General features: G+C 42.0%; 5 protein-coding genes across 7 annotated transcripts; 4 read left to right on the top strand and 1 right to left on the bottom strand.

Moving 5' to 3' along the window:
• Positions 1-2: 2 nt before the first annotated feature.
• On the bottom strand, positions 3-2715 carry LOC112349482 (nucleolar complex protein 4 homolog). Its single transcript, XM_024683970.1, has 14 exons — positions 2019-2715; positions 1800-1957; positions 1684-1745; positions 1590-1632; positions 1463-1539; positions 1381-1415; positions 1242-1328; positions 1132-1190; positions 902-1076; positions 674-847; positions 512-620; positions 399-456; positions 241-346; positions 3-183 (listed from the first exon to the last, which is right to left on the bottom strand). The coding sequence occupies exons 1-14, from the start codon at positions 2355-2357 to the stop codon at positions 58-60; spliced, it is 1608 nt and encodes a 535-aa protein (XP_024539738.1). The 5' UTR covers positions 2358-2715; the 3' UTR covers positions 3-57.
• Positions 2716-3778: 1063 nt separating this feature from the next.
• LOC9659820 (cationic peroxidase 1) lies at positions 3779-5412 on the top strand. Its single transcript, XM_002979001.2, has 4 exons — positions 3779-4239; positions 4321-4512; positions 4584-4749; positions 4808-5412. The coding sequence occupies exons 1-4, from the start codon at positions 4030-4032 to the stop codon at positions 5215-5217; spliced, it is 978 nt and encodes a 325-aa protein (XP_002979047.1). The 5' UTR covers positions 3779-4029; the 3' UTR covers positions 5218-5412.
• A 174-nt stretch (positions 5413-5586) lies between these two features.
• On the top strand, positions 5587-11520 carry LOC9659819 (DNA helicase INO80). 2 transcript variants are annotated; one of them, XM_002979000.2, is made up of 21 exons: positions 5588-5951; positions 6008-6068; positions 6139-6205; positions 6265-7184; positions 7233-7343; positions 7400-7779; positions 7832-7940; positions 7994-8247; positions 8299-8424; positions 8484-8645; positions 8700-8757; positions 8810-9034; positions 9080-9226; positions 9275-9760; positions 9812-10069; positions 10125-10232; positions 10284-10378; positions 10426-10582; positions 10634-10837; positions 10902-11060; positions 11130-11520. In XM_002979000.2, the coding sequence occupies exons 1-21, from the start codon at positions 5923-5925 to the stop codon at positions 11292-11294; spliced, it is 4281 nt and encodes a 1426-aa protein (XP_002979046.1). In that variant the 5' UTR covers positions 5588-5922; the 3' UTR covers positions 11295-11520. The 2 variants fall into 2 exon arrangements, with proteins under 2 accessions (XP_024539753.1, XP_002979046.1); XM_024683985.1 differs by having other exon boundaries at positions 5587-5951; positions 7994-8424.
• Positions 11521-16149: 4629 nt separating this feature from the next.
• Positions 16150-17625, top strand: LOC9659818 (thioredoxin domain-containing protein PLP3B). 2 transcript variants are annotated; one of them, XM_002978999.2, is made up of 9 exons: positions 16151-16294; positions 16399-16470; positions 16520-16567; positions 16628-16684; positions 16748-16833; positions 16898-16970; positions 17025-17086; positions 17143-17240; positions 17298-17625. In XM_002978999.2, the coding sequence occupies exons 1-9, from the start codon at positions 16211-16213 to the stop codon at positions 17387-17389; spliced, it is 672 nt and encodes a 223-aa protein (XP_002979045.1). In that variant the 5' UTR covers positions 16151-16210; the 3' UTR covers positions 17390-17625. The 2 variants fall into 2 exon arrangements, with proteins under 2 accessions (XP_024539705.1, XP_002979045.1); XM_024683937.1 differs by having other exon boundaries at positions 16150-16294; positions 16898-17086.
• A 95-nt stretch (positions 17626-17720) lies between these two features.
• Positions 17721-18675, top strand: LOC9659817 (NDR1/HIN1-like protein 6). The gene is made up of 2 exons (XM_002978998.2): positions 17721-18393; positions 18522-18675. Exons 1-2 carry the CDS (start codon positions 17827-17829, stop codon positions 18609-18611), a joined length of 657 nt encoding a protein of 218 aa, XP_002979044.1. The 5' UTR covers positions 17721-17826; the 3' UTR covers positions 18612-18675.
• The last annotated feature ends 14 nt before the right edge of the window (positions 18676-18689 follow it).

Here is an 18689-nt window from a genome sequence, read left to right as displayed (position 1 = left end):
CGGGACAGGAAGCAATCCGAGCCGTCCGTCGGGCCGGCTGCATTAACGGACGAGATCTTACATTACTTTGAGCTTCTTTTCCTTTGGGAAGCTCCAGCCCGCAAACTCTTCATTGTTGGAAAACAATGCGTTTGGGACAACCTTGTAATAAGCTAGAGGAACTTGCTTTAATCTTCTCTTTGTCTGAAAAGCCTTCACTTAGCCACGAAAAAAAACTACGCGCGAACGCACAAAACTTACCTCCTCGTTGAAGATAGTAGAATAGGATCCAGAACAAAAATCGCTGATTTGAACTTCCGTGGTCTTCCTCTTGACGGTAAGATCAGCTTCCAGCGTGCTCACAAATCTGGAAAAACGCTAGAGTTTGGCAGTTCTTTCGTTAAAGGACACTTCGTTACCTTGACACAGCAGGGCAGTAATGCCTTCGAAGTGTTTCTATTTCCCACAACGAACTCTCTGCAAACACAGAAAAGAAATGTGAAGCAATCACGAGAAAAAAGAAGAGCATTACCCAGAGCGCGGCAATTAGATGTCTTTTCGTTCGCAAGGTAGGGATCTCTTCCAAGCTTTGCGTCCGAGACATCTTCTTCACCTTTACTAGCAACTCGCAAACGAGAACTCTACAACGTAAGCGATCGAATGGTTAGTCTAAACTTTAAGCTGGAGTTAATACCTGATGAACAAGGCAATTTATCGAAGGATGCCGTCGAAGAAGATTGTGAACCATAGCTATCACCACTAGTGATCCTGCTGGCGATGCATGTAGTGACAAGCGACTTAATTTCTTGGCAAACGACGCGGCTAGATAAGCTGGCAAGAGTGGAGACCTCAAGCAGCTATCCAGCAACTGCAAGAATTCATAAACATTCCGTCGACGATAAGGATACTTTACGTGACATACCTCAAAAAATCGAGACCGGTACTTTGTGAAAAACATCGATGGCTCCAACAAAGCGTACAGCCTCTCATAAAACTCAGGATACTCCAGTCCATACTTTGTCATCAGAATATGCAGGCTGTCTAAAGCCAAAACGCTGTAAACCCCACCAAGATCATACGACTTGGTAAGAAAGTCACTGAGACAAACCGAGTTAGTCAGCAAAAAATAAAAAAAGAATAACATGGAGAAACCTGAGACGTATTGGATTCGAAATTATAGAGAAAACGACCTTGGACATGTTAGCAAGCACCTGCATCGAAAAGAAATTTTGTTTAAGGGAAGAGAAACTAGTAGCACGCACCATCTTATAGACGTCAAGAGGTAGCGGAAGCTGTAAGAAATTTAACCACAGATTTCTGATTTTAGATTTGAATCGATTGATGGTAAACTGTCAAAATACATACTGCTGATTAGTCCAAGGAAATTCTTCCAGAACTTACTTCTTTATCCAAAGCGTTTTCAGTGGTCTTCTTGTCTGGACAAACAAGCTCAGCCACGGAATCCAAGAAACAATGTCCTTACTAGTGCTTAGAATTTCTTGAACGGAGGGCGAGAGACGTGAAATGACTCCATACACGTTACGGGTGAAGGTATCGACACTGCAAAAAGCTTCCTCAAGTAGCAACTAGATACGTTCACGCAACGCTACCTTACGCTCTTATCATCGTCGCTGGACAACGTAGCATCCACTCCTGACAATTTATAGTGTCAGAGCTGCTACAGAGATACGAGTAAAGATTAACCTCTTTGGGACGTTTGAAGGCGAGCAGACACAAGCTTCTCAAAGTTCTTCACAGTATAGAAGCTGAAGTATAAAAGTTACTATGTGGTTTCTAGCAAAATACTATGGGAAGCATACCAGAGAGTCGCATCCTTGCAGTGCTCTGTCGCAAGCGCATCGAAAACATTCTCACTCGATTTCCTTGTCAAAGCCGAGCAGAGTTTGAAGTAGATTCCATTGTCCACACGACCATCCTTTGCTTGAAGCAACTCCATCAAAGAATCCAAAGCCGCATTCTATGTCCAAGAACAGGAGTTCTGTGAAGAATGAAGAAGAAATATACAAAAGAGAAAAAACCTCGAGTCGATGTTCTTCGGTCCCAGCCACGATCGCAATGAGAAGCTCGATGAGCTCCTCAAACTTGTCCTTGAGCCAAGCTCTGTAGATCGCCTCGGCAGTCTCCGAGCCATCACCGTCGCTCTGCGGCTTCCCTAGAACGCCCTGGGACGAGAGAATGGGCAGAAAGAACGCCTGGAGACACCGCACAGCCTCGAGAACACATTCCACAGACGAGGACGATCCGGCGCCGCGCTTGCAAAATGCGGAGACGATCGACAGGAGCGTGGAGCAATTGTTGACATTAGCCCTGGAGACGAGGAGCGCGCTCCCCAGCGCCCTCACCTCCTCCACTTTCATCAGGGAAGGCAAAAACCCTAACTAGGGTTTATGAGTTATTTGATCGAATCGACAAAGAGGAAATTCGGAACAATCTACAGCGATCTAGCTCGCATTCTTCGATTCCTCGACATCCTTGAGCGCAGCGCCGGTCGCCGTGCTCTTGGCCGCGCTGAAGATGATCGGGCTGTGAACCGCGAAGCTACCCACGATGAGCATTGTGCCCAATCCAGCAGCACAGGCCCTGTTGATGACGGAATTGAGCGATGATTTGATGGGCGCGTAGACGAACAATCCGAAGACGCGGGGCCTGTTCGCCGGCATCGTTTCTTCTCTCTCGAGAGAACCCTAACCCTAATTTAGGTATCGTAGTTTGTTTAATAGTAGTTTCATAAAGTTTATAACTATACAAGATTAATTTTATTAGATGATAGAATAAACAAGAAATACTAGAAAGGGTTTAAGAAAATTTATAATTTATAAATATGTTTATAAATTACAAATACAAAATTAATCTAAATGAATAATAACCGTTAGATGATAGAATATTTTAAAATATTCAAATATATTCGAAGTATATTCACTACCATCCCAAGTTTGCTTAAGCAAAATGAATTTGGTCGGGGAGGTGTTTCGCTGCTGGCTCACTGGGCCACATATGCGCTCCAAATTTTAGCCACGGCATCGAAGCTTCGGTGATTCTAGGTCGTCAGCTAGCCACTCGTCCGTCCACGCACTAAGAATGCAACATCTCGCCATCTCCACGAAAAGCCCTAAAAACCAGCACAAATATTGGATTCTCTGATACAAAAGAGTACAATAATTTCGTGTCTCGTCCAACAGCGACGCTTGGCTAGAGTGGACCATCGATGAACAAGAGCTTCTCTTTTCTCGGAATTCTTAAACTAATTTTTCGTGTTTCCTTTTGTTTTTTCTCTCTTCTTTAACTACAACTAACTGAGGCTAACGAAGCACCAAGAAATAACTAGAGAACTGAATGGCAGAAATTTTATCCGTGGAGTTGGGGAAAAGATGCCCACTAACGAATGAGGACGATCAAGATGGGTTGTTATAAGGGCAAAGCTACGTTTGCAATCAAAGACTAAGACCTCTCTACAACCAGAAGGGGACAAACCAAAGTCGCCAACTTTGCCCCCACAGACTGCTTGAAGGATAGATCCAATTAAAGAAGGGAAATACACTTGAGTGAATGAGAAGGATTCTTCTTTCCCCTGTCAATCGATCCATTTCTAATCCAACTGTGATGGAGTGCCAACCACAGAGACAATAGACGACGAGATAGAGCGAATAAAGAGGAATGAGAAGCTCTAGAGCACCTCGTTTGTGTTGTCTTTGGCGCAGGAACTTTTCTCCGTGAATTTACCTCTTTTTGGCGACTCTAGAACTAACTGTGTAGTTTGATCGCTTTCCATACAGCTGGTATAGTGTATATATAACGAAAACTCATGGAAGTCGAAACTCCATCGTTGAATTCTAGTCTTCTACGTTGCTAGTGACCCAGGGTAGTCAGCAAAAGGCCACCTCGGGATCACTGCATAGCTATAGCTTTCTAGAGTTCTTTAGGAGCTCTCGCAGCTGCATTGGCAATCTAGCGATCCTAAAGAGGACGCACACTAAAGAACACTGGAAGTTTCTTAAAAGAGTTTCTTCCCTCTGTTCTTCGTGATTGACAATGATCTCTACGTATTCTCTCCTGCTGCTTTTGATCGCTACTTCGTCTCTGGCCTTCTCGGCCGAGGCGGCGCTCGCGACTGGCTACTACGATTCGACATGCCCGCAAGTCGAAAAGATCGTCAGGGCCGGGGTCGCAAACGCTGCGCAGTCCGACTCGCGGTTGCCAGCGTCGCTTCTTCGTCTCCATTTCCACGACTGCTTCGTCCAAGTAAGTCGCCTTCTCGTCCATTGGATCCGGCACAATCGACCGCTAAGATTCGTCCCCCTGTTTGAATTTGAAATTTTCTAGGGGTGTGATGCGTCGGTGTTGCTGGACGATACTCCCACTTTCCAGGGGGAGAAGACCGCCGGACCCAACAACAATTCCATCAGAGGATTCGAAGCAATCGACGCGATTAAATCGTCTCTCGAGAGCAGCTGCAAGGGGGTCGTGTCATGCGCGGACATCCTCGCGCTCGCAGCCCGGGATTCTGTCGTCCTGGTAGGAAATTCTAGTGATTTTCGGTGGAGTTCTTATGGATTCCCCTGTTTCTGCACGGAATTTGAGCGCAGAGTGGCGGGCCGTCGTGGGAAGTGCCACTGGGGCGACGAGATAGCATCACTGCGAGCTTCTCTGGAGCTACGAATCGACTGCCCAGTTTCTTCTCTGACGTGAATGGATTGATCAAATCCTTCACAGATGTTGGGCTCACAGCGGAAGATATGTTTACACTCTCTGGTAAGATGAAATTTCCCAAAGTTCCCATCCAATTCGCGAGAATTTGTCACGATTGCAGGGGGGCATTCGATCGGCCAGGCTCGATGCCTCGCTTTTGTGACGAGGATCTTCAATGACAGCGGCAGCGGCAGCCCCGATCCCAGCATTCGCCCTAGTTTTCTCTCCGCGCTCCAATCCAAATGCCCGCAAACTGGGAGTCTCAGCTCGCTCCAGCCCCTGGACGCAACCACGATCACCAAATTTGATAATCAGTACTACCTTAATCTCGTCCTGGGAAAGGGACTGCTCCACTCAGATCAAGTGCTATTCAACACAGTCGGAGTTGCCAGGAATTTCGTCAAGGCATACAGCGCGGATCAATCGAAGTTCTTCAGCAACTTCGCGGGATCTATGATCAAGATGGGGAAATTGAGCCCTTTGCTCGCCCCGAAGGGGATCATTCGCAGCAATTGCCGAGTTCCAAGATGAAGGAAGTTCACAAGAACAAAGAAGGCACGCAAGTGTGTTGGATTGGAAGTGTGTACTTTGTAAATCGCGAGCACAAATGCTCATGAGAGAAGAGATTTGTTGTAAAACAAGGAATAAAAACCAAATGTGAGGTTCATGCACTCACACAATGAAATAAAAATTCGATAAATAAAAATACATTTTCAAAGGAAAAAAGTAGTTCACCATTTCTTTTCGAATCATGGCAAAAATTGATTGATAGATTGAAAGATAGAAAAGAAAAGATTTGTTGTGAAACAAGGAATAAAAACCAAAGACAATTTTTTAGTTTTTTCCTTTCTTTTTTCCGATTGATGACGATGTTTTATGGGAGGGAATGGAATCGAACCGAAGCGAGTATAAAAAGCCGCGTTCACACGAAGCACTTTAAATTTGGAGGGGACTGTTTGGGAAGAAGGGGTGAAGAAGACGAGCGATGGCCACCATGCTTTACTACTACCACTACGTCGAGTTAGGACCCCCCAAATGGCCACCTGCCCAAAATGTCGCCCACCCTGGCCCTATTCCGTCCATTAGGGCGCGCCAACCCCTTCCATGGCATCAACAACAAGGTCCTCCCCTAGGGCTCTGGCTATGGCGCTGCCGTGCGGCCCTACTAGGGTTTCTTCGTCCTCCGCCTAGGCGCTGCCGAGAACGAATGCGGGGAGCGAGGATTCGCGCACGGCGATGACGATGCCGGCATCCTCGCAGAACGGGTGAGTGATTTCTCCTGCGATTCTTGCGGTTCATGGATGATTCGCGCAATGTACAGGACGGAGGAGTGGGAATTGAAAGGGTGTAGCTATTCCGTCGATGACTTATTTAATTTGGAGGTGAGTTTTTCAGTTGGATTCTGTCGATCGGCTGTGGCTGGCCTTTGCTAAGAAAAATTTCTGCTCGTAGCCATTGCTAAACTTTCACATTCCCGAGGAGCTGGATGACTTTGCGAGCTTGGAGGAGCAAGAAGATGGTACTGTTATTGGTTCGGTGGTTTTGTTTCGACTAACGAAGTCGTGGTGTGCTCTACAGAAGGAAACTCCAGGCTTCGGTTGGAAGAGGAAAGAGCTGAAATTCCACTGAGCTCCCAAGCAGAGATGACGCTGAAAAGAAAAAGAGTCCAAGTGGAAGCCGAGGCTGGCAGTGCGACTTTATGCCGCGACGATGCCGATAGCAACGATGACAATTGCGTCCAGATATCCGAGGAGCATTACAGGGGTCTGCTTGGAGAGCATCTGCAAAAGTATAGGCGGACTTGTTTGAAGGAAGCCATCGCAGCTCGGCTAACATCAAATGCTGTGGGAAGGTGTCTGGACACGGCGGGGGTGGTGGCAGTCGCGGGATCTTCACAAGCCGATTCGTCGGTTTTACAGGATGAACGACTTCTCGACTTGGGAGAGGGGTTGAAGTTTTTGGTTCCGCCATTCTACGAGCAGCTGGCTCAAAGCATTGAGCTGCCGACCATGGCGTCTATCCAGGTTGAGGAATCCGTTCTTAGCGGACCTGTGACGTTCAAAAGCGTCGCGGACATCATCGCCTCTGATCGACGAGTGGGGAAGGAACCGGTTCCTTTGGTGGTGGTAAAGCACAAGACTGGCACATCAAGGACGAAATTTCCTCTACGTGTACTTGATGCGGAGAAGGCCACAGGGTTGATCAATGGGTATGAGATGCCAGTCACGAAGCAGGGGACAGAAAAGCAATTACCGGTGAACGACATAAAAGTTCTTGACAGGGGCGATGGCTATGAGGTCATTCAACGAAGAATACAAAGGAAGCCAGCGACGACGAAGAATGCCACAGAGATTGCGCACGAGGATGTTGAGAAGGTTGCGAAGTTCTGGGTCAGCCTTGTGAAAAGGGACTTGCCTAAGCATTTTAAGGCCTTCACAACTTATCACAAGAAGCAAATGGCTGAGTGTAAACGCTTGACGGATGCCTGTCAAAAGGAGGTAAACTTACTGATGGTTTGACGTTAGTTCTTACGTACTTTCTCTCAGGTTAAGCTTCGAAACACGAAAATCATGAGGGCAATGAAAAATGCGCCAATTCGGAACAGAAAGCTTGCGCGTGACATGATTAATTTCTGGAGGAAACTGGACAAGGAACAAGTGAGTGTTTTTCCTGTTTTCGTTGTGCCTTGGCTAACTTTGAACTCTTATTTCAGGCTGAAGTCAGAAGAAGAGAAGAGAAGGATGCTGCTGAAGCTCTAAAGCGAGACGAGGAGTTTCGAGAAGCTAGAAGACAGCAGCAACGTCTTAACTTTCTGCTCACTCAAACAGAACTCTATAGCCATTTCATGCAGAACAAGCTGACGGGGCAGAAGGCGTCTCTAGAGCTTGAAACTGATCCGGCTGGATCAAAAGGTCCAGTCGATGCAGCAGAGGAAGCGGCTCTGAGAGAAGAGGCTTTAAGAGCTGCCGAGAAAGCTGCTTTTGAACAGAAAGAGAAGACAAATATGTTCGACAACGAATGCTCAAAGCTACGGGAAGTTGGACCTGGGGAGGAAGCCCGAGGACATGGCGAAAACATCGATTTATTGCATCCGTAAGTTCATTGCGCATTCTACTTGTCATAGGTTGACGCTCTATTTTTCCAGATCTACTATGCCTACAACATCATCCGTCGATCAACCGTCACTCTTTCACGGAAACTTGAAAGAATACCAGCTAAAAGGCCTGCAGTGGCTTGTCAACTGCTACGAGCAGGTGCTGTCGGTTTTATTGTAGCGACGAAAGCTTGTTACCTGCATTTCTTACAGGGGTTAAATGGAATTTTGGCGGATGAGATGGGATTGGGAAAGACGATCCAAGCAATGGCTTTCTTAGCGCATCTAGCGGAGGAAAAGAACATATGGGGTCCGTTCCTAGTTGTTGCACCGTCAACTGTTCTCAACAATTGGGCCGATGAAATCAAACGTTTCTGCCCGGAGTTGAAGATCCTTCCTTACTGGGGTGGGTTGCAAGAGCGGACAGTGTTGAGGAAGAACATCAACCCGAAGAGGCTATATCGAAGGTCTGATTACCAAAATTCCTGTCCAAGGCGTAACTTCTGGTCTTTTGGCAGGGATTCGAGCTTTCACATTCTAATAACGAGTTATCAACTGCTGGTGTCGGATGAGAAGTATTTTAAACGTGTGAAGTGGCAGTATTTAGTTCTTGACGAAGCGCAAGCGATCAAAAGTGCCAGCAGGTTTTCAATTTGTCGTTTTATTTTTTCTACAATTCATGCCTGACGTTCTTTCTACTCAGTTTGCGGTGGAAAATTCTGTTGAGTTTTAGTTGCAGAAATCGTTTACTATTAACTGGAACGCCAATTCAAAATAACATGGCAGAATTGTGGGCGCTACTTCATTTTATTATGCCAACGCTTTTTGATAGTCACGAACAGTTTAATGAATGGTTTTCCAAAGGGTAAGATTCTTGCAAAATGTCGTTATAGTCTATACTAACGGGCCACTGACTCAGGATAGAGAACCATGCAGAGCATGGAGGTACTTTAAATGAACATCAGCTAAATAGATTGGTGAGTCTCTTCTTTTCGTCGCCATATTATGCTAAGATACTTCTGATTCCAGCATGCGATTCTAAAACCGTTTATGTTAAGGCGTGTGAAAAAGGACGTTGTGTCCGAGCTGACAAAAAAGAAGGAAGTTGTTGTGCCTTGCCTACTTAGCTCTCGTCAGCAAGCTATATATCAAGCTGTGAAGAACAAAATCTCTATAGCTGATCTTTTTGACGGAGGCCATCTGAACGAGAAGAAGGTCGTAAATCTTATGAATATAGTAATTCAACTACGCAAGGTAACACGTATAGCTGAATTTCGCCCGCCTTACGTTAATGTCCAGGTCTGCAACCATCCCGAGCTTTTTGAACGAAACGAAGGACGCACGTACTTTCACTTTGCAGCAAGTGTTAACCATCTCTTGCCGGCAGCCTTTGGGGATTTAGAGGATTTGTATTGTTTTGGAAATCACAATCCCATAGCTTTTAAGGTACGTTACGAATTTTCTTCATTCAAAGAATTGCTGGTTTTCTTACAGATACCCAAGCTTATTTATCGAGATGGTATCACGAGTTTGCGTAGTTCTGCCCAAGGCTTCCAAGAAAAATGGTTGTTTAATTTGATGAACGTTTTTTCTGCGGAAAATGTTCACAAATCAGCTGTATCTTCTGGGCAGTCTTCAAGTGGTTCATTTGGCTTTACAAGGCTGATGAACACGTCATCTTCTGAAGTGTCATTTTTGAGCAACGCAACTATCTTGGAACGATGTCAGTATGGGGTACTGCAATCGCGGACGGCTCTGCCAGATGATGACGACGATTCAGATCCAAGAGTAACAGCCATCAAGAGGCTACTTCTGGTACGCACTCCTTGTGAGTCTGGCCTTTTACGGCGGAAAAGAGCTGTCGGTCTTACTCTGGAGCCTTTCGAAGCTTTAGCTGTTCCCTTGGAGGAACGATTAACTGGCAACACACAGCTTCTTCGCTCTGTGAAAGCGTTTATTCCACCAGTGCTTGCTCCTCAGGTATGTAAAGGCTCTGCTATCATGTCCTTGAAGTAACTTATTTGCTTACAGATTGAAGAGTTGTGTTCGGATCGCTCATTTGCATATCAAAGAGCGGAAGAGCTCCACAACCCATATATAAAGCGGCTTCTGGTCGGTTTTGGCCGAACGTCCGAGTTTAATGGCCCTTCCATGCCACTCGATCCGCACCCTCTCATTCAAGAGATAGATAAAGAGGTGCATGGTCAAAACTGCTTGCTGACAAGCTCTTTCCAAATTTTTGGTTCTGCGCCACCTCTGCAGACGATTGATTTTGCCCGGACCCTCATGGTAAGTAATCTTTTGAAGAAGCTAGACGTAGTAACTTTGCGGTTTGTTGATGTAGGACTCTGGGAAGCTACAAGCTTTAGACATCTTATTTAGGCGACTACGAGCTGAGGAACATCGAGTCCTTGTTTTTGCACAAATGACAAAGATGCTAAACATTTTGGAGGTTTGGAATCATTTTCGAGTTTCCTGGTTTACATGTGGAACTATTTTGCAGGACTATATGAAGTACCGGAAGTATAAGTACCTCCGGCTGGACGGATCATCTACGATTATGGATCGACGCGACATGGTTAAAGATTTCCAACACAGGTTTGGTCATGCTAAATTATTTCTGATACCGATGGGTTTGGTGGCAGGTCTGACATTTTTGTATTCCTACTGAGCACAAGAGCCGGAGGTCTTGGCATAAATTTGACAGCAGCCGACACCGTCATTTTCTACGAGAGCGACTGGAACCCGACTATGGATTTGCAGGCCATGGACAGAGCTCATCGGCTTGGCCAAACCAAGGAGGTTGTTTCCTCTAGTATACTCTGGTTTTACTTACAATCATTGTCATTTCAGGTGACTGTTTACCGGCTAATCTGCAAAGGAACAGTCGAAGAGAAGATTGTGAAGCGAGCAAACCAGAAAAACACAGTCCAGCAGCTTGTGATGACTGGAGGGCAATCTCAAGACGTGTTCGAGGCCGACGAAGTGGTATCTTTACTGTTGGACGATGCCGAGCTTGAGCAGCGATTAAAGCATCAGAAGTCTCTGGAGCAAACGGTGAGATATCTACACTCTAAAAGCTCTTGAGCGTAACATCTGTTTGTCCACTGCTTTCATGCAGGATAAGCCGAGAGGTAAAAAGAATGAAGTGAGTAGGAAGGTCGTGCAAATCGACGCTGATGAGGTGGTGTCCCTGCAAGACGACCTCCCGGCGAGTGCTGGAGACTCCGAAAAGCATCCGGAGAAAGCCACGCCTAGCAGGAGGAAGTCCGGACAAAAGGTAGGTCGATTTGTTTACATTTTTTCTGTGTCCCTCTTGCCAAGTTTATATAACGAGTGATAATCGCAGAGGCAAGCTGGTGATGAGATGAAGCCACCAAAGCCTTCCAAAGTAGCCAAGGAAACTCCAACCAGCGATGCTGTGAAAGAGGCCAAGCCGAGAAGCAAGGCTAAACCGAAGAAAGCCTCGCAGGATGTAGAGAAGAAGGTGGCAGCGACATCGGCGACAAGGTGACCATTTTCCATTTCTCTCTCTCTCTTTTTTTCCTTGAAAGACTCTAGGATTCTTGAGAAGGTGGTGGTTTTTTTTTGTATTATACACATGGGAAAAACTGGTTCCACTCCGCTCCGTACATAATCGAAAGTTGTGTATAGCCATTTCCCAAAGTTAGTGCTTCACTTCACTTCAAAATTAATCTTGTACCCCGTTGGACATTGATAACCTGTGACAATCCTAATTGTATTCAAAAATTATATTCTATAGTATAAAGATATTCTAAAGTATTATTAGTTAAAGTATTTTCGAACGATGTCTATTTTATTTGGTTTCTTTTCTTGTAAAATTAAGTTTAAATTTACAATTTCTGTCTAAACAAAATAGATCTATACATCTCATAAGCTAATAACTTTATGAAATATACAGAAACAAAAACAAAGAAATGACAACTATATGTAAATTTTCAATTAAAACGCTATATTTTTGCCATCACCATTCATAATGATACTATAAACATTAACTTGACTGGATTTAAATTTAAAAGTGATACGGGCACATTTAATTAGTATAGCTTATACCCTAAGTAATTTTCATCATTAAGTTATTGATTAGCTTCAGGTTTGACAAATTAATTTTTAGAAACTCTATTAAAATGGGTTTATATGACTTTGTATTTTAAATTTTAAACAAACATAAATCATTCCATCTTTTCTTCTTTAGAAAATGAACTCTTGATACGAATAAAATGGACAATATCCTTTATGCTCTAAGCCAATTCAATTGCTTGGTTGCAATGGCACTTCAGACTAGTAGCTCTGAACGAACTAAAATGTTTTAAATTTATCTTTATATCCTCTAATTTTTACTGAATAAATATCTTTAAAATTTTAAAATTTAGTATTTAAAAAAATCAATTTAAAATAATGTTAAAAGTGGACAGAAATTAATATATAATATTAGAATTATCATACAGGATCATATATATATATATAAAAGATATTAAACTATTAATAAATTTTGGTTCAAATTATAACCTTGCCTACTAATAAAAAGGTAAGTTTTACAATTCAATAAAATAATTTTATCTCTATACTTGTGGCAGATATAATAAAACATTCCTAAACAATTGAAACAAAAGATACAACTAATAAGAACACAACTTAGAACATTAGTAAATTCAAATCTTACAATATTTATAATTGAAGATAGATAGTACATAGTTTAATAATGTATGCATGTTAAAGATAACCATTAAAAATAATACCAGCCTTAAACTCAAAAATACTAAAAGACAAACTTTTGCCACAAAATCTTTGCTCTGAAAATTAATACTTTCCTTTGCTTTTCTTGTTTGTTTTTCTATATTAATATATACTTTTAAAATTTTAATGTGGTTTTACTTGTAATATAAACGATTTATTATTATAAGCTACTTATTAGTTCTAATTTTATCAAAAGATGTATCATATTATAATTTATTTCTTTATTTTTTGGTTTTTACTTTTTTTAAATCGGAGTTTAAGCATGGTCTTTCCAACTTATGATTGGGAAAAATTTATGACTTATGTTCTAACTGTATACTATAATAATTATAGGAGAGATGTAAATGTTTTTATCTATAGAAGAGCATTAATTGTTTGAAGATCAGAAAGATCCAAATTCTATCTTAGAAATTGTAGATTTTTATATACAAGAAATTGTAGATTTGTATGTAAAAGATGAGCCTTATAAGTTAATAGTTTTTCCAGGTTCTGCAAAATATAAAACAAAAGGTGATTATGGATGGAATAATTGGTCATTTATAGATTGCTATCAACATATTGATCATATTACAGTTGAATTCTTTACTTTTGAATCTACATATAAATAATAATCTCACTGTAATCACAATAAAATTTACTTGAAATAATTTTCTAACAAGTTCTGAATTAGTTTTAATTTTCTTAAACTAAGTGCCATAAATCTACCATAATAACTAATTTTAAAATTTTGTTTTATTCTTATATTAGACAACAATGTAAATTGGTGCTAGGGCAAGTACCATCATAGTGATATATTATCAATCATGAGAAAGTTTTTATACAAGTGAGTAATTAATCAGTTTTTTTCATTTCAAAGTTATTTTTTCATTCTACTATTAGCTTGGAATAGAATTATTTGGAAGGATGAGGATGTCCAGCTTAAGTCAATAAGAATGAGCACGCTTAATACACATATAATAATAAATTTAGAAAACCATATTAATTGAAAGGATAATTTAGATGTATATTAGCTTTGTGCAAGATCTAGAACTTTAATTATTGTTATGCTTAGATCTACTCTTTCTTTTGATTTTCATTGCATTCTATTCTTCTACCATACCACGCCATTATTGATCAAGGAGTATGTTACTTGAGGCTTTTAATGTTACTTCGTTGGATCAAATGTTTAGTACTATAGGGTGTTATTATATTGGTGTTGCACCCATCCTTAGTGTGTTATTGTCTCCAACTTTTGTGAGACATGATTATATAGTTTGTTTTGTTCTCAGTGTTTTACAATTTCTTATTAATGTGGAACATGATCATGACATTGAGTATTGAGTTATGAATGATGTAATTTAGTTCTTGGAGAATGTTTGAGGATTGAGTTTATGAAAAGACAATGTGTATGAACTTGAATGGATTCCAGATTGTGATGATAAACTTAATTATTATAAAAATAACTTTAGAGATGAAGTGGAGATTTCATGGGGTAAGTATCAATTTTTTAATTTGTTATATAATTCTTTCTCTTTACCTTTTGCTCTTTCCTAACCTTTTCTTATTTCTCAATCTAACTCATGTTCTCATGTTCTTAATGTTCCTTCCTCATCTACAATATTTAGGATAGAAAACACTTAACTCAACACTAGACTGAGAATAAGAATCATAAGAATCATAAATTATCGATATGCTAAAAAAAGAAATGATATTAATCTAGATATTGAGTATATACATGAAATTGAGAATCTTACTTTTGTTTTGTTGATAGAGTCTTTAATTAATTCTAGCCTTAAGTATTCTTATGTTCTAAAGGTTGAATCACTTTAGCTAGAATTTTAGGTTGTGTTCCCATTTTTTAGTGCTATTAAGAGTTTTTGATTTATTGTTGTTAATGCAAAGTTTGAGGAGGTTGTATTACTTATATTGTGATGGTTGAAATATTTTATGATAGAAAGTCTTTTATTTTCTAAGCTTTGAGCACATATCTTTTTTTTTATTTCCTTATTTCTATATTGCTAACTATTGTAAGTTCTTCTTCTAATGTTTTTTCTTTTTCCACAATAATTTTTCCTCAATTTTTCTCATTTTCCCTTTTTCACCTTGACACTTTGAACTTTTTTTTCTTTGAAAGGGGTAAAGGGGATGGATGGGAGTCTAGCCCCGAAGATAAAGTAAGGATGATTGAATATGGTAATGGAGTGAAGATGAATGACATAAATTTTAAAATGAGGATAAACATAGTGAGTTTGAATGAAACATTTAGCCCCAACATAGTGAGGCCAAACATAGATGGCAAAGTGAGGACGAGTACAATAAATTCAAATGGAGCCAGTGCTTCAAAACTTATTTTCCTTTAAGGAAAGAATAAAGAAAATATAAAAGATAAATGGAGTGAATTTAACCTCTCATGTGTAGTGTTGGATTAGGGTGCTAACTTTTTATAGTTGTTTTATCTAAATTTGAGTTAATAGTGGTCTTGAAAAATTATCAACAGGCAGATTTAGAGATGGAATGTATTGTTTACTATAATAATGTTTTATAGATTGTAGTGGCTCTCAAAATCCTTTACTTCAGTTCAAAGTTATGGTTACATGGTTGGTTTAAGCATTTGGGAGTTTTATGCAACTTACTTATGCTAAGGTTTTAAGCTTTATTTAAATCATGGTTACCAACAACTTTATTAGTGAGTTTTTGGGAACTTTAAATTTTTGTGGTAATTTATAATTGCCTAGTGATTTATTATCATCACCTTTTCATCTTTCAAAAAAGAGGATAATGTAAATTTATAATATATGGACCATCCATTTGGGATTAAATATTATCCATTCATTTTTATAAACCTTAATTAATATATCTATTCTGAACACTCAAAAAACTATTTATGCATTACTAATTTAGGGGTAAAAATATACTTAGACTTATATAGAATAAAATATAATATAATTTACAAATATCTATGCAAAAAATTTGAAAAAAATAATTATTACCTTCTTGATTTGAATCTTTTTGGTTCACGTCAACAAAACTAGAAATTCAGATCTTCAGCACTCTAGCTTAGAAAAAATGAATAAACAAACCTCTGTTTATACAACCAAGAAAATAGTTCCATCAGTTATATGAAATACTTATCACCGATCTGAGCATCCTGGAAAGCTTGGAATAAGAAACACAGAAGAAAGGAGCTATAATTTTTTACTTGTTGGGAGAATGGGCTCTAGAACTGGATGGATGTGTTGTGCCACAAAGTCCTGGATTTGTTTGTGACCCGTGGCCAGGAACAATTGTAACACTCCCTCGGTTAGCTTCCCACACTCTAGAGTTCTCTAAAGAACAATGAAAATCGATTGCTCAAAATCGCTACAATAGAAAGATTCAAATAACAGCAATGGTTCTCATCAATCAAAATACGAGTGAATCCAGAATGAGAAAATCCCATGGAAGGAATCCTAAGGAGGAGGAAATCCCTAGATCGAGAATGACTTACGCGGAATAAGTGAAGCACGATGTGATCTGGAATGGATCCGAGCGATGGCAATCGATGGATATTGCGCACAGCGCACTCGGTGCTCAGCTCCAGTAGCGATGGCGCCCGCTGCTCCATAATTCTTCTAAAGGAATATCCCACACCCGTTAGGTCTGTGAGCCCTAATCTTCTTGTTTTGTTGGGGAGAAGTTCTGTTCTTCGCAGCTATGGATCCCAGCAAGTTTGGATCGACGCTCTCCGACCTGGCGTTTGGATCCGCCATGGGAGCTGCGGCGCGGGATTACAAGAAGGTAGGCATCGCCGCCGATGAGAGAGAGAATGTAGGCTGGAAATATTTCCAAGGGAGCGAGGTTTTGTGGAACCTTGTTCTCAAGGATTGTGGGCTCATGGTCAGGAAATGCTGGCGGCAGAGAAGCAATCGACGAAGGAGGCGGCGCCGGAAGTAGATCTGGACGAGCTCATGGATGTGAGTTTTTGATGGAGCTCTTTGCCGTGGTTTACTTCATTGTTTTCAGGATCCAGAGCTGGAGCGGCTTCATGCCGATAGGATTGCATCACTCAAGGTTTGCTTGTTTGTTTCTTTCGAGTTTTTCTGAGAGAAATTTTTTCTTTGGTTTTTGTAGAGGGAAGCTGAGAAGAGGCAAGTTTTGCAAAGGCAGGGACATGGAGAGTACAGAGAGGTAAAAGCAAGAGATTCATTCCATTAGTTTTGAGATTTTTGGTTTTCGAGATGTGTTCTTCAGGTAGCCGAAGAAGATTTTCTCGGAGAAGTTACTGGCAGTAACAAGGTTGTGTGTCACTTCTACCATCGCGAGTTCTTCCGCTGCAAGTAAGTTGCAGGAGATTTTTTTTTCTCGGTGGAAGCTTTAACTCTGTAATGCTGCTGTACACAGGATCATCAACAAGCACCTGAAAGCTCTAGCTCTTAAACACTTTGAGACAAAATTCATTATGGTGGATGCGGAGGTGAGATTTTTCGTTCCTGTCGTTCAGTTCCTTGATTCATTTATCCCCGTACAGAAATGTCCATTCTTCGTTTCAAAGCTCAAGATCAAGACGCTGCCGTGCGTCATCTTGTTCAGGTAACAGACTTTTCGGTCCCGGATGTCTGGAAAGCTCACTCGTTTGCCTCTCGCAGGAACGGCATTGCAAGCGAGAGAATTGTCGGGTTTGAAGAACTGGGAGGCGTGGACGATTTTCCCACAGCTACGCTCGAGAAGCTCCTGATCAAGAAAGGTAAGCAAAGCTTGTCTCTAAGCTTCGATTGCTTGCTAACCTCGAGTTTCGTGACAGGGATCTTGATAGTTCCAGAGAAAAAGGTGGAAGACGACTACGGACAGACAAGGATCCGCACGACGACGTATGAAGACAGTGACTCGGAGTAGACCAAACAAAAAAAAAATCGAATCTGGTACCACCACAGGTCTTCGGGAAGAGCTACAAGGAATTCTTCGTCAAAGTTACAAGCACTTCAACGTTTTGCCTCAAGAAGATCGAAACTCCAAACGTCCGGGGAATTATCAAAGGTTAGAGAATATGTACGTTGTTTGATCTTGGACTTATTGGATTGGTGTAGCATAAGAATCACGCATGGGCAAAAAGTTTATATCTTTTGATCGAATCCAAGGAATGTGAAGCGGCAAAGCATAGAGGAAACAGTGATTGAAAGGAAAATGAAAGCTTCCACTGAAAAAAAACCTTTGGATCGTCCTTGTCTATAAATTCCATAGGTAGTTTTTTCCTTCCAAGAAATCTCTTTAGCAAAAGAGAGGAGAGCTCTCTTTTTTAGACGAGGGAAACGCGCGCGCGAGAGGGAGAGAGAATGAGAAGCGCTAGTGGCCGGCGCAAGCTCCATCTCCATCACGACTACTACGACGATTACGATCGATCCAGGGCTTGCCGGCGATGCTGCTGCATTGGATTCCTCCTCGTCGTCGTCCTAGCGGCGATCGTCGCGCTCGTCCTCTTCCTCGTCCTGCGCCCCAGGCGGCCAGATTTCTCCCTCCAGGACGCGCGCATTGTCTCGTTTCGCGTCGAGCAGCCCGCGCCGCTCACCACTAGCGGCATGGCGGTGCTGCTGTCCATGGATCTGGAGCTCACGCTGGCGGCGCACAATCCCAACAAGGTCGGGATCAGGTACTCGGCGACGCGGATCTACATCTACTACAGGCGGAATTTCGTGGGATTGGCGGTGGCTCCAGCGTTCTATCAGCCGGCGCGCAGCAGCGGGCTCGTCCGGGCGTCGATCGTCGTGGACAGGGTCAATGTGCTCCAGGCGACGGCGGAGGATCTGCTCCAGGACGCGGCCAGCGGGATTGTGAAGCTGGATCTGCGCGGGAAGATCCCGGCGAGGATCGTCGTGCTGGGAATCCAGACGCCCCGGATCGAGGTCAGTTTTTTAGGGTTCTTGGGCTAATTTCGTCTTACGATTTCTTCTTCTTCTCTCGCTCGATTGACCGTTCGATCGCTCGATTGGTCGCGATCGATCGAGAGATTCTCACTGGCTTCTTCTTCCAGGTGGGGATTTCTTGCGAGATCGCTGTGAGCCCGCGGCAACAGCAGCTCGTGAGCAAGCAGTGCGGGGTGAAGAACGTTAATCTCGACTAGGTAGACGTGTCAAAAAAATTTAACTCAATCTCGAGCTTATAAAGGTCTCGCGTTCGATTCCCACCACGAGCAGTGCCA

The sequence above is a fragment of the Selaginella moellendorffii genome, unplaced genomic scaffold, assembly GCF_000143415.4.
Source record: "Selaginella moellendorffii unplaced genomic scaffold, v1.0 SELMOscaffold_39, whole genome shotgun sequence".
Taxonomy (NCBI): domain Eukaryota; kingdom Viridiplantae; phylum Streptophyta; class Lycopodiopsida; order Selaginellales; family Selaginellaceae; genus Selaginella; species Selaginella moellendorffii.
The sequence above is the reverse complement of the archived record's forward strand: the minus strand, read 5'-3'. Positions and strand labels throughout refer to the sequence as shown.

Coding starts and splice junctions, on each gene's coding strand:
- LOC112349482 (XM_024683970.1), bottom strand. CDS start 2,357: ATGAAAGTGGAGGAGGTGAGGGCGCTGGGGAGCGCGCTCCTCGTCTCC. Junction 1,540..1,589: donor GACGATGATAAGAGCGTAAG/GTAGCGTTGCGT, acceptor AGCTTTTTGCAG/TGTCGATACCTTCACCCGTA. Junction 184..240: donor CTACTATCTTCAACGAGGAG/GTAAGTTTTGTG, acceptor AAGGCTTTTCAG/ACAAAGAGAAGATTAAAGCA.
- LOC9659820 (XM_002979001.2), top strand. CDS start 4,030: ATGATCTCTACGTATTCTCTCCTGCTGCTTTTGATCGCTACTTCGTCT. Junction 4,513..4,583: donor CCCGGGATTCTGTCGTCCTG/GTAGGAAATTCT, acceptor ATTTGAGCGCAG/AGTGGCGGGCCGTCGTGGGA. Junction 4,750..4,807: donor AGATATGTTTACACTCTCTG/GTAAGATGAAAT, acceptor TCACGATTGCAG/GGGGGCATTCGATCGGCCAG.
- LOC9659818 (XM_024683937.1), top strand. CDS start 16,211: ATGGATCCCAGCAAGTTTGGATCGACGCTCTCCGACCTGGCGTTTGGA. Junction 16,471..16,519: donor ATCTGGACGAGCTCATGGAT/GTGAGTTTTTGA, acceptor CATTGTTTTCAG/GATCCAGAGCTGGAGCGGCT. Junction 16,685..16,747: donor GACATGGAGAGTACAGAGAG/GTAAAAGCAAGA, acceptor TGTGTTCTTCAG/GTAGCCGAAGAAGATTTTCT.
- LOC9659817 (XM_002978998.2), top strand. CDS start 17,827: ATGAGAAGCGCTAGTGGCCGGCGCAAGCTCCATCTCCATCACGACTAC. Junction 18,394..18,521: donor TCCAGACGCCCCGGATCGAG/GTCAGTTTTTTA, acceptor TTCTTCTTCCAG/GTGGGGATTTCTTGCGAGAT.
- LOC9659819 (XM_024683985.1), top strand. CDS start 5,923: ATGACGATGCCGGCATCCTCGCAGAACGG. Junction 5,952..6,007: donor CCGGCATCCTCGCAGAACGG/GTGAGTGATTTC, acceptor CGCAATGTACAG/GACGGAGGAGTGGGAATTGA. Junction 9,761..9,811: donor CACCAGTGCTTGCTCCTCAG/GTATGTAAAGGC, acceptor ATTTGCTTACAG/ATTGAAGAGTTGTGTTCGGA.